The sequence below is a fragment of the Epinephelus lanceolatus genome, chromosome 12, assembly GCF_041903045.1.
Source record: "Epinephelus lanceolatus isolate andai-2023 chromosome 12, ASM4190304v1, whole genome shotgun sequence".
Classification (NCBI taxonomy): Eukaryota; Metazoa; Chordata; class Actinopteri; order Perciformes; family Serranidae; genus Epinephelus; species Epinephelus lanceolatus.
The window spans coordinates 20,355,909-20,374,706 of record NC_135745.1 but is presented as its reverse complement, the minus strand read 5'-3'; the positions used below and the strand labels follow the sequence as shown (position 1 = coordinate 20,374,706).

Below are 18,798 nucleotides of genomic sequence, written 5' to 3'. Positions count from 1 at the left end.
AAACAGGATTAAAATGGATTACTTGAAACCATGAAAACAGATTATTATAAATGTGTATATGCAGTGATTCATATTGTCATTAGTTAAAATAACCCCATTAAATCATTAGATCTCATGTTTACTGCAGAGTTTAAAAGCCTTTTCCCTGCCCAACACTCCCCCTGTTGGCAAGTTCATGAATCACGTCCTAAACTATGTCTTCTTTTCTTTAGAGACAGTATTACCATCTACCATTAACAGCAGCCTGGGGAACAAGGCAGGGCAGATTTTATCTATATCAGTTCAGTTACAGATGGGTGCGTTATATTTCCCTTATCTTTCACAGCCACCTTTACAAGATTGTGTCCAGTGATGCAAGATTCAGCCCAGATGAGCTCTGAGTCTACAGTGACACTTTCTCTCCGCATGAGGAGAAGAAGAGAGGCCGCCTCATGTGCAACTGGAACCACAGGACAAGTACAATTCAACAGTGTGTTCGTCACTCATCTGTATTCCCTTCTAATCTTTAATTCCCCCATCTATCACTCATCGCTGCTTGACATTCACAGAGGCTCCTGGATTTCATATCGCAGGGTGTCAGACAAAAGAAATTGGAAAGCAGGATGCATGAAGTCACAGTCCTCTTAACGATGAGAGGAAGCTGTGCACAAGCTGCTCGACATGGGGGATTTACCTCTTAGATGCAATATCTGAAAATGGTACGTGGTCTCATGTGTCAGTGTACCTCTGCTGAAGAAGGGATGTGATTTCAAGGTTCAATAAAAAAATGTGCTGTCTTGGCCGCCTTCACAAATACAGCACAAGTCTAGGCATATCTTGTAAACAGTAAACAAGATTAGCTGTAAGTAAGCACCTTGCTCGCCACACTTGAAGTTAGAGGAAATAGAAAGCTCACCGCTTAATCACTTTGGGTTATGTCACATGGAAATTTACCCAGAAATCTTCCAGTGACCCAAACTCATTTAGAGCTGAAGTTACACAGTGGAGGACAGTAAAGATACTGTACTTCAGTATTTGTACTTTACTCCACTACATTTAAAAAGTACAAGTTGTATTTTTAATTCCACTATTTTATTTGACAGGTGCTGTTCAAGATTTCACATTTAAAAAAACATAGGATGAGCTTGTAACATACAACACACTACAAAAGGTGTACTGTGCAAGATTGTTAGTTACCGTCTGTAAATATACTCACCATTGAACGTGAAAAGTAATGTATAAACCCCCATTTAAGAAGGCAACACGGCTACACTAGTCTGTGGCGGAGGTTTCTGTCAAGTGCTGTAAAGTTTAGTTAATTCAAAACACACCCAAAATTCTTAGAAAATTCTTACAATTGAGACATTTTCTTAGAATTTCCCCTTAATGTTAAGACTAGGTCCTCGTGAAGATAAAAGTTATTCACGGAGCATCTTAGACCTTAAAAGAGCTCCTAAGGTGAAAAACCATTGGGAGCAGGGAGGAGGACTTTTAAGAGGCTTAAGAGTTAATTTAGCAGAGGAGAAAATGGCGGAAACTCAAAGAGGTCGGAGAAATATTCTCCAAACACTGGATGACAGTGAGTAGATGAAATGCAACAGATGAGATTGTGCAGGGATAATATGCGTTATTGATCTCATTAGGGATACACACACATTTCCCACCTAATGCTAACGTTTAGCTAACACCAGAAACAACATGATCACAACACTAAGATATCTGGAAACTGGAAAAATGCAACAGTGCAGCAGTGATGCCTTGTGTCTAATTAAGTCCCAGTGTCCTCAAACAAGACAATAATAAAGTGCCAATGTCTTAAAAGGAGATGATAATAAAGTCCTAATGTCTTCAAATGAGTACCTCCAAATGAACAGTGTCTTTGCTTGTTAGTGTTGCTAAAATTGGTCAAATTTGTTGCCATATCAAACTACAAACATTATTAATCATAAATAAACAAGTTTCAACCATAAAATGTGATCAGGTTTTGGACCTTGTCCACTTTTGTGTCAGGACCAGCTGCAGACTTACTTGGCAGAGATGGCTGCCATCTTGTTTTTACATGTGCTCTTACTACCACTAGATGGCACAACAAAGTGTCCACGAAAGAGGACAACTAAGTTAAGCAGAAAGAAATATAAGGTCATGTAAACCAAAAATGTGATGTCCTCATATGAGGGCACAGGGTCTCAGGAAGATATTTGCGTTTTTCTGTACTGTGTCTCTTGGATGCCTGCTGCGTTCAGTCTGGCACCTGGTTGCAACCTTTTATAAAGCCCAGACCTCACCTAAATGCTATGGGCGTATGCTCCCATAAACACCCCAAACACAGGTGATGACTGGGAGGGATTACTTCTTACTTACTTGTATGAGACTGTACATTTTTTTTTAGGAAAATCCTGCATACAAATCTTCAAGATTAAACCAGTGGTTCTTGAAGTTTTGTGCTGTGGCCTTTAACAAAAAAAGCAGGTTCTGGTTATGGCCTCTGAGGCTGTTACTGCGAAGCCACTTCAACTTACCCAGGATATCTTTTCGTTATCTGGCTTGACTAACCCTAAGATTGGCCGTCTGGATAACTGGTACTCCAAAATTAACTGGTTCTTCGTTGGCAAAGGATAAACGCGTGTCATTGAGATCAGGCCAAAAGTTTTCAGTAACTGAACCAAAATCATAACAGAGGTAAATATTTGTGGACCAAGGAGGGAAAATGTATCCAAAATCTTTCTTGTGACCTTTCAGATGCACCACTGGACAAACCTACCCAACGGTAATTTGTTAACTTGTGTTTGTTTACTACCTTGCAGTCTTCTTCTGTCCTGCTTTTGTTGGCATATTACCATATTTACTGACTCTTTGCTGCCACCCATGGGTCAGTGGAGTCACATGAGACCACTGGCAGGGCTGTGTACCACATAACCCACGTGGGCGTGCACCTGCTGAGCAAAACAAGGACCAACTCATAGGAAAACAGCCTCATAGCACTAGAGGCCCACAGCTCCACAGAATACCGTTAAAATACGACTGATATTATTTTATCACAGAGTTCATCAGTATTATTGAGAGCATTTGTCATGACAACAAATGCCACCTAATAAGAACTTGCACTCTAAGGACAGATAGGGAAACATTAAGCATTCCTCTGTTGGAAATCTTAAGGAAATTACAGCCATTAAGTTTATCTAGTAGGTGTGGTCCAATTTGTTATCTTGTGATTGGCTTCCCTGATCATTGAGAGCCTTTTTGGTTGAGCTGTGCAGTGGAATAATGTTGTGGGAGGGAATGAAGCACAAGGAGCAAGGAAAAGAGTCACAAGCAAATGACATAAGCATGTTATTCTTAACCTCTGACAAAGAGACAAATCATTTCCCACTATTATGTACCTCTCTGTGTCTCAGGCTCAGCTCAAAGCCACCCAATTAGCATATTATTTTGTCTTTGTGATCACGCACATTGTTTTTGAACTCTGAAGGCTGGATAGGAGTTATGAGGAAAGTAGTCTGAGTGCAACAGGAAAGGGAGGTCACTTCCTGTCCAGTGTCGAGAAGCAGGATGGGGAACACCCACAGACGTCTAAAATGCCTCGAATGCACACTGAGCCCCACACACTGTTAATGTTTACTTCTTGGGCAATGTATTATATCATACAACTTTCAATATTTGACTCATTTATCTCGCTTTTGTACTTTTAATAAGGTAAACGTTTGAATGCAGGGCTTTGATTTGTACCAGAGTATTTCCAGGCTGCGGTGTTGCTACCTGACCAGGTCAGAACTAACCTGAGGCGCTCCTCCTCCTTCTTGCGTAGCCTCATGTCCCTCTGCACCACCTGCAGCACATGCTCCGCCTCGTTGTCCGTCAGCCCCGACAGATCTAACTTCCTGCCCATCACTGACACACCTGTGGCTGTCACTCAACCCCTCGGACCAATCAGTCAGCTCCTTATTAACATCTGAAGAAGAAATATATACATTAAGTTAAAAAAAAACCCAATCAAAACATAAAATTACTATGATAAATCATTTCAGCCAGTGTGATGAAAAAACATCCTGTAAGTAATTATTGTGAGAAATGTTCTCAAAATATTGACTTAATATCTCAAATAAATATGTGAAATGATACAGACTCTTCTTTTTGAGATAATGAGTCATTATTTTGATATACTCATTATTTTGAGAGTTTCTTATTATTTTGAGAAAAAGTTTCATATTATTTTAATAAAGTAGACCTTATTTTGAGATACTTAGCCCTTATTTTGAAAAACTTTCACATTATTTAAGTAGGTTTTGCATTATTTGAGAAAGTTTTCACATAATTTTTAGACCCTAACTCATTACTTTGAGGTACTAAGTCATTATTTTGTGAAAGTTTTTCGTTATTTTGAGAAATTTTCTCATTATTATGAGACACTAAGTCATTATTTTGTGAAAGCTTCACATTATTTTAATAAAGTTTCTCATTATGTTGAGATACTAAGTCATTATTTTGAGAAATTCTCATTATTATGATATACTATGCCATTATTTTGCCAAAGTTTCACATTATTTTAATAAAGTTTGACCTTATTTTGAGATACTTAGCCCTTATTTTGAGAAACTTTCAAATTATTTAAGTAAGTTTTGCATTATTTGAGAAAGTTTTCACATTATTTTGTGACAGTAATTCATTATTTTGAGGTATTAAGTCATTATTCTGATAAAGTTTCACATTATTTCGATAAAGTTTCACATTATCATAACTTACTACAGGATCTTTTTTTCCCCATAACACTGGCAGAAATGGGCTTCCATAAATTAAAGCACAATAATCTATCAGTACCATAGAGGTGTTATTAGCATATACATGACGTATGTTATCCAATCAGTTATTGGCTTCATAACAAAATGTGACTTGACCTGTTGCCAGCTGTGGATGTTACTGATTGTCAGTAACGTGTTGGTTTCTAGTTTCTCCCCCTGTTTACTGTTCTCTCCAGAATGTTTCATGACGGATACATTTGGTGACATTAACCTGCGTACCCGTGCATGATTTTGTACTGATTGCTGTTTTTATTATCTGTATTGACTATTACTGACTGTTGTCTGTAAGCAAAGTTGGCCGTCTGGAACAATAAAGATTTACTCTAACTAATAGCATTTATGACTGTATACCCTCTGTAGCCAGTTTATTAGGTACACCGAACCAAAACTAATGCAGTCTGATACAACAGTCCTGCAACAAATCATGAATAAATAAATAAATACAAACAATAAGTGTTTGCATTACACAGAGAGGTGTTTCTGCTTCTCAGCTGTTTCTCACATCACTTTTAACTGTATTATTTGCATTTAACCTTGCAGTTCCACATATGTACCCTGCTGGTTGACATATAGAGAACAGCACTGTGTCCATAAGCAACTTAAACTCATTTTGATGTCCTACAAGCCACTTACACAAGTAAATCTGGGGTTTTAACACCAAGCAGGATTTGGGTTTTCTGCATTAGCATTCCTGAGGAGGAAATCTCTCTCTGTCAGACATAAAGTTGAGGCCAACTTTTTTCTCTATGATTGAAGCCAACATGACAGCAGATCAGGGTGTCAGCAGTGGATCCCTGTGAATGTGGAGCTCAGCTGAGGAGTAGAGCTGTTTAATAGTTCAAGCAATACTGTTTACTTTTTGCACTTTTTAAGGCATTAGATCTTGTGAACTATGATGTTAAACAAATATCAAAGTATCCATACTGAAGTAAATACCAAAATTAAAGGCGACTTTCCTCATGAGTTATCACCCACTCAATATATAAGACAACATTTTAGTGATATTAATGATTTTTGAGCAGGCTGCTTACAAGTGTAAATATCATTTTTTAAAAGAGCTTTTGCACATTTTTTAGCCTACATCTTGCTTTAAAAGAGTCACACAACTTTAATAAAAACTCACCTATCTCCCAGTGTGTTGTCCTCTCTGTTGAATCTGACTGGTGCACCCTTACAGGCAACACAAAGGGAAAACACACCTTCTCAGCCCGTTGACTCCTCGCGTGTTTTATATGAGATGTCGCCGAAAAACTATAAAAATGACAAAGTCGCAAGTCTTTTTAAAACCCCCTCTCTATCAGTATAAAAGATTGAAGAGAAGTTTCACCGCTGTGGATGTGAGCAGTGCAGCCTGTCCCGGTTTCTGAGAGAAAATCAGGATAAAGCCTGATCCGGATGGGGGGGTCTACTTCCAGTGTTTCCCTGCTGGAGCAAAGAATTAGGCGACATGGAAGTGATGAAAGAGTGTGTAAACAAGTGAGAGAAAAAAGGATTATAGCTTTCAGAGAGATTTCTGAGGGTAAACATACCTTGAATTTCGTGGGGACGTTTGTTAAAGCTACGGAATAATTACACATCTCCATTTCCAGCCGTCACTGTATCACAATAACTTCTATAAACAACTGCTCACACTCCAAGTAGACTTATTAAAGATACTATTATACCTGCTGTATGAAACAGGACAAATGCTGCATTGGTAGCGGTGTGTGCAGGAAGCTGGAGTCTGATTGGATAATGAGGAGCAGGTGTGCAGGTGAAGACAGCAGGTAACTTACAGAGGCGGAAAACTCGCTGAGGGCAACTAGTGGACAGGTGGAGAATTACAGCCTGAATTACAGCCTGGCATTCCAAGAGGGATGTCAGTAATAGAAATACAGTGGTGGACAGTGTTTGGTTCGTTACTCTAAAAATTAAATATACTAGTCCATAACCATTGGTAGCTTTGTCACCTTCTACCTATGCCAATCCTCAGTGCCTATGTGCAGTTTCACTTAGACTGACCACCTCAGTGAGAAGAAAAACGTGGGACAGACAGAATGACTGACTGACAGAATGACACACTGACAGTTTCCGTGATTATGTACAGCATACCATACCATGACTTAGTCATACCAAAAATTAGAAAGAAAAAACAACATTTGGCCACAGGGGGAGCCACAGCGATCGGTCGCATTTTAGCCATTTTTAAGCGTTTTTCTGTTGTTATAGCGCCACCCAGTTGCCAATTAGAGTTAAATCTCTCCAGTCACCTTGAGGCGTCCTGTTCTACATATCTACCAAGTTTAGTAAAAATCGATATGGCAGTTAGGCCTAGATAAGAAATTAGCAACTCCATTTTGTTTGATTGGGTCAATAATGGAGGGCTCCCCTCAGATTATGTGTGGTCATATGCCTACAAAGTTGCGTGGTGATCGCTGAAACCCTTGAGGTATTATACACTTTTATGTGATGAGCCACGCCCTCCGCAATATTCATTGCCTTATAGAAGCTCAGTTTTAGTAAGTTTTCCAATTTTTGCCAAGAGGGAACTTTAGATATTGGTCCCTAGATTATGTTCACCAAATTTCATGCAGATCGGTCAAACTTCCTAGGAAGAGATCGATTTTAAGTGTTTTTCAAAAAAAAAAAATGGAAGTTATTGGTTCTTGAGGCAAATTTGTTCTTCATGAGGAGAGGCATCTCTGTGCAAAGTTTCATGTCTCTACAACATACGGGGCATGAGATATGTCCATTCAAAGTTTGCAATTTCAGTCTGTTGCTATAGCGCCCCCCTTTGGCCAATTGATGTAATATTGCTTCATTCACATCCTCCCATGACCCTCTACCACTGTGCCAAATTTCACATGGCTTGACCAAGTCAGTGAGGAGAAAAATGTGGAACAGACACACAGACAGAGTTTTCATCATTATATAGTAAGATTACTCATTACACATTACTTTACTTATTACTCTCCACCAACAGTAATTTGTTACACTACTCGTTATATTACTTTTCCGTTACACCCCATATAACTGCTGATTGCGTATCGTCCCAAAATTCAAACGTATACCTCTGTGTGAATGGCAGGGTAATCAACAGAATGTGTAGCTAATGCTAGATAGTTTCTATTTACCTGGGGGCTTTCTGTTGCCTGTGACAGTCACTCATGGAGCAACATTTCATCCACCACATATCCAAGATCAAGATTTGGTTGTTTAGCCAGTGCAGGGCTGCAGCCGACTCACCTTTGGTGGGATGTATTTCCTGGAGTTTCAAGTTGTTGTGCTATCGGTTGTAGTAGGTGTTTCAGACTGAAGGTTGTGGGATGTGTTTTCCACAGTGGAAAGAGTTTTAGTCCGTCTACTTGCAGCAACAGTGTTCTTGTCATCTTTCTTACTGACATAATCACAGTAATGGGAATATTTCCAGCCGCTAAGGTAATCATTTCCATCTAGCTTGCTGCTTTGTGGCGTGCCTGTGCAGCACGATTATAAAAATGTGTCAGCTGATGTGACTGTCGAATTTCAAGTCAGTAGTGATGTGATAACAAAAGTAATGTTGTAACGAGTTGTTTGGTTTTGGAGTAACTGTGATATTAATACTGAAATTTATTCAGCAATTAGTTATACTACTTGTTATTGTAGTGTTGGGTAGTACTAATGTGTTACTAGTAACACACTACCCAACTGGTGGTGGAATATAACTAGATCCATTTACTTTCTGAGATACCTTTATCTTAGGGTGCTTTCAGACCTAGAGTTGTCTTGCTTTGGTCTGAATCAGGGACTAATTTTGTGACAAAGTTGTATAATTGCCTAGAGTTGGTTCGTGTTTTCACGGCAGCATTTACAAGTGGACCAGATCAAATGCTGTGCGTGAAAGCTGCTCTTGATTGGTCAGAATTTCCATGCAGTAAAAAAAATCCAGGAAGTAAACAAAATGTTGAAGAAGAGTACACTTGCAAGATAAATGTGACACTGTCTAATGTCACAATGGAGGGACAACTACGCAGGTTGATTTTAGCGCTGCTCATCGTGGACTATATTGCTTGTTGATATTGTTCATTTTAGTCAAACCATACAGTTTGAAAACGAGGCGCAGCTTCATAAAATGCCGCTTACACATTGATGTATCAGTATCAACAATCTAATAATGTCATGTCCACTGCAAAATGTTCCCACTTTTTTCAAGAATGTACTGACAATGTTTTTAACTGAGAGTGAGTCAAGTTCCTGGTATTTTAGTTTTGGTAAAGAAGCTTGTTATTTTGTCTTTACACAGACTGCAGTGTAGCAGGAAGTGTTTTTCTGTCTCCACTTCTTTTTGACGACAGAGTTCGTATTCTCCAGATTGACATGTTTGTCTGAGCTGACAAGTCTAGACAGTGAGAGTCACTCTATGAGTAATATCTTTCTCAGTAACTAACCTTCTGGCCAGGAAGACAGGCAGAGGCCGCAGGACTTGTTCTCTGCTCTAGAGAGCAGGCCATCTAACCATCCTCTCTATGGGCCCCCCACCCCACAGGCCCCAGTGCAACCGCGCTGCCTGCACTGTCTATATTTACGCCCTTGCTTACAGTCAAAAGAACTGTACATTTAAAGCAGTAAACTTCTCAGGAAATTTAAAAAAAATGTTGAAGCAGTAAAAGATGGTTTCCCATGCAAATATTATTCTGTGACAAAGAGGTAAACCAGCAGGATGTCTTGATGTGTTTGGTGTGTGTTTTCTTTCAGTTGTCTTGTCAGTGTGTGTGATGCTTCTCCCCCATTGCCTTTCTATGAACTGCTTTGTTATTGAACATGAGGTCAAATCACTACCAATGTGCAGACCAATCATATAATGATCTCCATCAGACCACACACTCCGTTCACTGCTTTGTTACAACATCTATTATTTGTCTATTATTGGCCAACAACACAAACAAATCACCTTCAAGTACAAGTGGAAGCCGCCAAGTGTAACACTGAGTATTTATGATTTAATTTGTATGTTTAAACATTCACATTGAACCTGAATAAAAATGATTTAATATTTGTATTTTTGATTCAATTTTAAATTGATGCAGGGTGTTGCATGTCATCAGTTTTCTGCTCAAAACTAAATTATATTTCTGCACTGTACCAACTGTCAGCAGCTCCATCCTCCAGAGTTAACGTAATTACGGAAATTTATTGTTTCCTCTTCTATAAAACACCACAAACACGTAATGTCTTGCTGTGAACATTTGACTCATTGTTGTTACTTCCTCTTTGTCCACATGCAAGTGATTGGTCAGCTGTAGGTATATTAATACCTTCATGTTTCGAACTCTTCAGTTCATCAGCCATGGACAAAAGTGTGCTGCTGGTCCTGTTGTGTCTGCAGGTTTTCCTGCTCATCACAGCCTTCACCTCCACTGATGCAGCCATTGTGGAGAGGGATGATCCTCAACAGCTGCCTGTTAAACGGGTAAAGTCTGCTGACTGCAAGACGCTTTTCTTTGTTGAAAAACTGTTGTAAGGAGGTCCTTATTAATTCACATGATGTTTTGTTATTGGACTCTTAAGGTTTAAATTTCAAACATATTGTTGAGAGAAAAAAAGAGATGCAAAACAAAGGTTTTTGATTCTGTTTAAATTTGCAGTAATGTTATTATTAATTAGGCGATTACAAATTCAACAAGAATAATATGATAATTATGATAATCTCTATTAATAAAGCCTGTTTTCAAAACAGAGTGACAAAGTGCTTTACATGTCAATAATTAAAACAGACGAGACATGAAAACAACTTTTAAAAGAACTGATAAAAACACTTCAGTATATAAAAACAGAGGAAATAAAGGACAGTCTAAATGAACTTAAAACTCAAGTAAAAACAGGAAAGACTCTGATAAAAGCATGTTTTAAGAAGGGATTTAAAAGACATCACCGACCATGAAGAGCCTTAAAAGTAATCAGTAAAATCTTTAAATATATTCTAAAACATACTGGGAGCCAGTGTAAAGAGGATTAAACTGGAGTCATGTGATCATGTCTTTTGGTTCTGGTTAAAATTGGATTTTTGATTCAGGCAAGAAAAGAGGCTGTTGCAGTAATCCAGGTGTGAGGAGATAAATGTGTGTAAAATCGTCTCTGTGACTTTAAAAGTTAAAATGGATCGTGTTTTTGAAATATTTCTGAGATGATTGATTGAAGACATGATTGCACAGGCTTTGTGACATGCTGCTCAAAACTGAAATTACTGTCAGACGAGACTCCAAGATTTCTCGCAACAGTTTTGATATTATCCAATAGGGGTTCATCCAAAGGCAAAATCTGTCGAGTAATATGCTGGGGCCCTATGACACCATCTCTGTTTTGCCTGAGTTCAGCTGAAGAAAATGTTTTGACATCCAGCTTTTAACATCAGTGAGTGAACGCATCATTTCAGGGTCTGTGGCTCTAACGGGCAGGTACATCTGTGTATCATCAGCATAAAAATGAAAAGAGTAAAGACAGAGTAAATGAAAGAACTGAAACAAGTATGCTTAAAGAGTGGACAAAGGTGGTTTGCTGTGTATAATAATGATTTGTTTATTCTCATATTCTCAAAGTTGAGACCTCGGACCCATGGAAGTGGCTGTCCCAAAAGACCGGGAGCATGTAGCCCTGTAGGAAACGTAAGCTTGCTTTAACCATGCATTTATTTTCTTCTCTCTGTCTGTCTTACAATATGGTAGGAACGATACATTTTTCAAAAAAAATGCAGAAAATAATTCTTAGGAGATTTTGATAGATGACAGTTGGTGCATTAGTTTATTAAATTACTGTCCATCTCTCTCTCTGTCTCTCTCATACTGTTCAGTCATCTGTCCATTTACCCGATAAACACAAGACTAGATCATCCTGAGGAAACGAAGAGCTCACAAACATGACGAAGTGGCCAATTTCACCTCACTCAAACAACAGAAGTTCCAAACAAACTTTTCCAGAGCTACCGTGCTACTTTGAGAGGTGGAAATGAGCATACTGTATTTATGAAATCAGCAATAACAAATTAAGCTCACAGTACAAATTGTTTATTTACAAATAAAAGATTTCAAACTGATATGTTGTGTTTTCTCTGCTTGGCCCAAAGCTTTTGTTTGGAAACAAAATCTTCAAGAGCGGACCTCTCACCTTTTAATTTATTTTGGTTGATATGATCACAGTTTTTGCTACAGCTTAAAGAATACTCTACTGTACTTAACACCACACTTTACTTTTACCTTAACTACTAAAAAAGTTCTACTTTTTGAGGTCAGGCCACAGCCAGTTTCATATAGAGGCCATTTGTTCGTAGATTCAAACCGAGCATATAACATATACATATATATATATATATATTACACTGAAAGTGTTTGAAGTGGATACTTATGAATCACCACATGAAAACGGGGTCGCTATACAAATTAGTTCTTAGACATTAGTTGTTGTTGCACAGTTGTTTCAGAGGCTTGACATTAGTTGTTACTAAATGCATACACCAACTTAAACTGTTGTGCAGCTAACTGCACCAACCGTCATGGCTAACATTAGCATGCTTGCTATTTGACGAATCTAGGCTGGAAGAGTGAAAGATATGGTATCCAGTCAACACATCTGACCTGATACTATCAAAATGCTTATTAGTAATAACAGTCAAATTACAAGCCAGTGACATTAGGCAGCCCAGCTGCCATTAGAAAATGTTGGCATTGTACATTTCTGCACACCACAAATTGAGCACAGCATTAGTTCAGGCAGGACACAATGTCAAGCTCAGCTCACATCCCAGCTACATCAGCTGATCTCAAACAGCCAATCAACTGATGGAGCAGCTGATTTATGGAAGGGAGTCAGCTGATAGATCACATGATTCCTTCCTATGCAACCAATTGGCGAATCTTATTCAGGGTGCCCTATTTGAACTGCTCTGGCCTGCCTACTGTTGCTGCTTCCTCTGCTAGCTGCTCTACAACCCGCCTCCACCCCAGCTCCTCCTTTTCATGCTGTGTCTGACTTATCAATGTCATTTCTGTTTGTCAGTGATGCTGCTCTGTTCTGTTCCCGGGGATCTTTGCTGCCTTAGGCTTTCCATGTAGGCGCATGGAAGGGCAGGGAGGTTTGCTCTCTCTGCCTCAGGCTTTCCTCATTTGAACGTGGAAGGGCAGAGAGGTGTGCTCTCTCCACCTTAGGCCTTCCAGATAGACACATGGAAGAGGCTTTCTGCGTAGGCCCGAGGAAAGACAGAGAGGCTCCAGAACGGAGCCATACCACCAAATATAATACTGCAAATGGAAATAACGTTTTCTTTGACTAAAGTGTTCCTGACTGAAATAACTGAATTTGTACACTATTGACCTACAGTATCATATCAACTTTAGAACTAAAGAGATGTAGTATATGGGCTAGTATATATTAGGAGGTTGAGGGGATTTTAGATGGCATGACATGGCTTTGTTTTAAGTGGCTTTTTAATTACCAAAAATGGCTGTGTGTCCACTGGAGATAGTAGCCTACCATGAAAAGTGGTTGTTACTTATTAAGACATCGCTGCTTTTCCAGCCGGTATAGTACCACAAAAACAGTTGTCTTTACCAAGACACTGCTTAGTTTTCTCTGCGATTCGTGCCACAAATAGCTTTTTATGTTTTACCCTGACATTGTGCGTTGTGCACACAAAAAGTGTTCACTTTTTGCAAGACATCGCTGCCACAAAAAAATTTTTTGCTATTTTTTCTTACCGTGACATTGTTGCATTTCCATAAAGGACAACACCAACAAAATGAGGTATTTAAGGTCAAAACATTACATGTTTCTAACCATAACCAAGTGGTTTTGGTGCCAAAACCTAACCAAACAATAACCACAGCATTCTTGAAACGTTAAGTTTCAATGTATCCACCAGATAATAATGTGCAAACGTAACCTATTTGTGGTCTGCAGAAATGTACAATGCCACCATTTGGGCTACATAAGAATAAATGTATGTTAGCTAGTTTAGCATTATCTGCTAAAATAAATGATACCACTAAAACACACTTATTTCTCAGTTTATACATAAGAGTATACTAAACATAGGTTATATTGCTGACATATCTTCCTTGGTATTGTCCGAAAAATGTCAAAGGAGGGACTGCAGGGAAAGGAAGCAGATATATCAGTTAAACATACCAGAACTCAAGGTTATGGTTCAGTTAGTTTTGTGATTAAACAAACAATTTTAAATTGCACATGTGCGTGTGGATGGGTGATTTACATCTGCATACACCCTCTGAACTGCTTTCCCTTTCTCATCATGACAGTGGTTGGTTGGCAGTAGGTTTATAAAGACGTGTGTGCTTAACAGCTGTATCAAACTCTGTTCATCAGCCATGGACAAAAGTGTGCTGCTGGTCCTGTTGTGTCTGCAGGTTTTCCTGCTCATCACAGCCTTCACTTCTACTGATGCAGCCGCTGTGGAGAGAGATGATCAGCTGCCTCCTGATCAGGTAAAAACATCCACTGACTGTAAGAAGCTTCTCCTATTGTCACAATGTGCTGGTTTAACATTGTTTTCTCTCACCTTTAAAGTCATCGAATGTTTCACTGCTATGTTCAGTATCAACATGTCCTCGTTATGTTAAAAGGAAATGTCATCTGGCTGACATTATGTGTTCTTCTAAACTATTTTTTGTTACTAAAAAAGTGTTCAAACACAATGTCTGTGAGACAGGGTTGCATTAAAAGGAGCCAGACTACGTACATGAAGAATTAAGTTGTTTTCTAAGACGAGTTTAGACTCAGTTTTGATCACCAGATGGATCAGTCATCATATTATTATTTTCTAGCATTTTATTTTCTATCATTTTAAACATTTAATTTTCTATGGTTAAACCTATAAAAGAACATTTTTCCCTGGTTTAACACGCATCTTTTTAAATAAGTACAAGTACTGTGTATGTATGAACTTATTTTTACAAATATTTCTTTTTAACAAGTACAGATGAAACCACCACAAATTCCACTTTAATATTGACACGATTAAACTTTTTTTTTTAAATTTTGATACATTGTTCCACATTAACAATGTCACTGTACCCTGTAATTATTAAATACTTGTAACCATTAAAATACAAAATGTAATTTAGGCTGTTTCTCAGTCCCTGTTAAACACAACTTGTTACCTTCTTATTCCCTAAACTCTTCCCTGTATTTACATTTTTGGCCCACTGTATGTCTCCAGTATTTTACTGACACCCTATATGAACTAAATATTCACACTGTGCTGGCTGTAATCTAAAGCGTTATTCAAAGAGTTTGTTCTGTTTTAATTTGCAGTTTGATTTTCATTCATTTGTTAAGAGCTGACACCTGTAATTTGTTATAGGTGGAGAGGAGAAATGGAAACACAGAAGAGAGATATTTCCATGCTGGCTATTACCCAGGAGGAACTGGAGCGGCAGTTAAGACCAAACCTTAATGCAGAGTTTATTCCTTTCCATATTATAATTACATAACAGAATCTTCCAGAATGTGTCTCAATAAACAGTTGCTAAAGATCCTTACTGTCAGATTTCAATATTTTAATTAACTCATTATTAAGCAAGTTGTATCAATAATAGTTCTTAATGTTTGGTTATTTGTTATTTACAAATATATTTATTTATGGAGCTTTTTTCCTATCTTTATTCAAGAGAGTGGTATGTCAATTTGAGACCATTATTCATTGATTTCACATTCAGATTTTGTAATATTGTCCCTCAAAACCCTGCCCTTACACTCAAATAGCCTCTGCTTGCGCTTAGATCTACTGTTTCTGCTCAAACTGTGTGCTCGCACTCAGATACCATGTTGCTTGCACAGATTTCCTGCTCCAGCTTCAGCTCTTCTCCTCGCCCTCAAGCTGCTTCTGTGCGCTCGTGGAATTTCTGCTCTCAGATTTCTGCCCTGCTCTTGGATTTTTTTGTGTAACAACCCTGTAAAAATCCCCCAACCAATAGAACGCCAGGTTTATTGTTGACCATTGAAATGATCCCTCCCTCCTTGCAGGTGAACTTGCTTTAGGTTTAGAGCGTCCCGTACGGGCGGGTACTCTTTAACTGCGTTGTGCGTTGGCTGCGGGGGTGGGCGCCACAGCGAGAAGGTTGAACCAGAATCAACTTTTGGAGAAACGCAATCTGTAACACTTTCCAGCCCTGCCATGAGGGAAGACAAAAACATTATTAGGAAGAAAGAGGACATTTCTCTTTCTTTGAGAACGTTAAAAGTAAAGTTAGGCTTTGCTGATGGCTTCCAGACTCATTTTAAAAAGGAGAAGAGAGAGAGAGAGAGAGAAGCAGTGGTTGAGCGAGCCAGAGAATGGATGAGGAAAGCGAGCAGTGGTAGTGAGAAAGCCGGTGAATGAGAGGAATAAAACATAAATTTCTGATTGTTTCACGGCAGTTACAAATAGACATGTCCACAACCAAACCTCCGCACCCGTGATCACTATAAGCGGTTTCCACTGTATATACACACAGCATAAGTTAGTTGTGTTTTTAAAATGTAGTAGCTCATTGAATTTACTTCTGTTTTCTACTGTCTTAATGTTTTAGATAAGTTATTTACTTTTGCTGTTGGTACTTTTCCTATTCCCAAACACTAAAATACAGAAATAAGTAAACACGGTGGCGTCCATTCTGTTGTTAGTTGTTGCTTAGCAACAGTGTTCATGTAACATACAACTCTTGAAAGGTAATCATATTATCATGGATGTATTCTTGTGCCACAAATATGACTTTATCAATTCAATCTGAAGGAAGTAATAGCACCATTAAAAGAAAAAAAAAACTACTTACTTGAGGTCGTTGACTCTGACGGCCCATGTTGGCCAGCAATCTGCTATTATACTGTATGCGGCTATTATAGTAAAAAAAATACAGGCCCACATGTGTAAATTAACAGTCCCTTTATTCCAAAAGTCGTAAAGAAAGCAAGGGAAGAACATTTAATAATGAATGGATGAATGGATAAACGCGGTTAAAGAGTACCCGCCTGGACAGGACACTTTAAGACTAAAGTGAGCGCGCCCGCAAGGAGGCAGGGATCGTTTTATTGGTCAACAATAAACCTGGCGTTCTATTGGTTGGAGGATTTTGACACGGTTGTTACACAAAAAAATCCAAGAGCAGGGCAGAAATCTGAGAGCAGAAATTTCACGAGCGCACAGAAGCAGCTTGAGGGCGAGGAGAAGAGCTGAAGCTGGAGCAGGAAATCTGTGCAAGCAACATGGTATCTGAGTGCGAGCACACAGTTTGAGCAGAAACAGTAGATCTAAGCACAAGCAGAGGCTATTTGAGTGTGAGGGCAGGGTTTTGAGGGACAATATTACAAAATCTGAATGTGAAATCAAATTGACATACCACTCTCTTGAATAAAGATAGGAAAAAAGCTCCATATTTATTTTAACTGATCTGCTGTTGTAGAATTTATCAACTGTCTCTGTTACAGGGCCCTCCAGGCCCTCCAAGCCCTCCTTTTCCTCCATCTCCTCCTCCCCCCAGGTAAGAGATTATTCCACATGTTTGATTAACAGACATAATGTACATTAAAATAACAAAGACAGTCAGTCTTGGGGCTCAACAAATGACTGTTGAGAAGCCATGTTGTGTAACTCTTTCTTTTCTTTGTGTTTCTCTCTGTCCCCAGACCAGACACACATGCCTGAGAGATTAAAGACCAGCCTCATGGACCAAGGAGTGGATGTGATAATATTGATAAGTGATTGATATTAAGCTTACTGAGCTACTTCCATGTGATCATGTATCTGCTGCATCTCACACACACACACACACACACACACACACACACACTGCTCTGATTGTATGTTGTGTTTAAGAAAACAGCACTGTTAGTGAATGACTTCAAACAAAATGTATTGGTATTATGCTCCATAGTTTTGCTGCCAGCAGCTACATGTACTAGAGTCAACAGTGAGTGACAGAGAATCACTCACTGCTGTGCTGAATAAAGAGCTCACATTGTTTGACAGCATGTGTTCCACTACAAGATCTATACATGTCACAGTCACAATAAAATGTCTTCCTGATTAAAAACAATCAAAAGCACAAAGTTTTGTATTTCTTCAGTTATTTTAGCTTGTTTTAGACAATAGAGAAAGATGCAAATGGTGCGTTTAGAAATACTCATTCTAAGTGCTGGAGTGCACTCTGGTACAAGCTTGACTGTTCGTAAATTCGGAGCATTGTCTGAATGTACTGTTCAGTTATTCAGAACACCGCACTCTCAGAGTGGCAGAGCGCCGAGTGGAGTGAATGTGTGAATAACTGCTCATTAATCCATAGAGAAATATATGGCTCAGCTTCTTCAACCAACAGGGCTCTTATTTTAGTTTAGAGCATCAGACTGAATTTACGACCACACCATGTCAGGTCACTCACTTTCCGGGACCACGAATGTTACTTGAACAAGTACACTGACCAACGTCACCAGACTGGCCGACCCGTATGCTCTCACTCAGTGGATGGATGATGAAGGTGGGATGGCCGGCTTTGTGGTTGACTATGCCAATCTTACAAAGAACAACAACACTTAAATGGTTTCCTCCAGTTTTTTTTGCTATCAAAGCTAACGTTAGCTAATGCGCTAAAAAGTTAAGTGTTACGGAGAAATCCAATATTCCTCTTAATACCTCCCAAATTTCTGATGAGGTGGACATGATAACCCTTAATACACATAACGTTATTCATCCTTACAACAGGAAATACTTTTTCCCTAACCTGATATGAAGTTTGCGCTGCACATATGAGCATTTGTGATGATCGGCTTCGTCCGGTATTTTAATCTTATCACATTTAAAGGCACTATGTGTAACAATTTCAGTTGTTCTTTGAGATGAACAAATTTTGCAGTCAAAAGTGTGTCCTGGCACATGTGTATTTACCTCCATCAGCATATCTAAGTATGTCCATAAGCTCCGAAATTCTCATTTACATATACATTGCGACCGGTGTCTCATCATGTACGTGCGCCATCTTGAAAATACAGGTACGTACAGGGACATACTTGAGAAATATGGAAT

At 38.8% G+C, this 18,798-nt stretch overlaps 1 protein-coding gene and 2 long non-coding RNA genes across 10 annotated transcripts in view; 2 read left to right on the top strand and 1 right to left on the bottom strand.

Annotated features, from left to right (window-relative positions):
- myripa (myosin VIIA and Rab interacting protein a) overlaps nucleotides 1-6,484 on the bottom strand; it is a 51,839-nt gene extending 45,355 nt beyond the window's left edge. For 3 of the 8 annotated variants that reach the window (XR_004502928.2, XR_013492436.1, XM_033650756.2), the window contains exons 1-3: nucleotides 6,305-6,484; nucleotides 5,899-6,200; nucleotides 3,756-3,928 (exon numbers count right to left, since the gene is read on the bottom strand). Coding sequence is in view for 6 of the 8 variants with exons in the window: in XM_033650756.2 (XP_033506647.2) it covers nucleotides 3,756-3,865 (110 nt within the window). In the remaining 2 variants the exon portion in view is untranslated. The remainder of the gene's footprint in view (nucleotides 1-3,755; nucleotides 3,929-5,898; nucleotides 6,201-6,304) is intronic. The other 5 variants (XM_033650751.2, XM_033650753.2, XM_033650754.2 and 2 more) reach the window with 3 other exon arrangements.
- A 3,599-nt stretch (nucleotides 6,485-10,083) lies between these two features.
- Nucleotides 10,084-11,774, top strand: LOC117271735 (uncharacterized). The gene is made up of 3 exons (XR_004502910.2): nucleotides 10,084-10,203; nucleotides 11,330-11,395; nucleotides 11,581-11,774. It is a non-coding gene; the product is annotated as an uncharacterized LOC117271735 (long non-coding RNA).
- Nucleotides 11,775-14,111: 2,337 nt separating this feature from the next.
- LOC144464997 (uncharacterized) lies at nucleotides 14,112-17,800 on the top strand. The gene is made up of 4 exons (XR_013492399.1): nucleotides 14,112-14,227; nucleotides 15,106-15,180; nucleotides 17,208-17,260; nucleotides 17,406-17,800. It is a non-coding gene; the product is annotated as an uncharacterized LOC144464997 (long non-coding RNA).
- The last annotated feature ends 998 nt before the right edge of the window (nucleotides 17,801-18,798 follow it).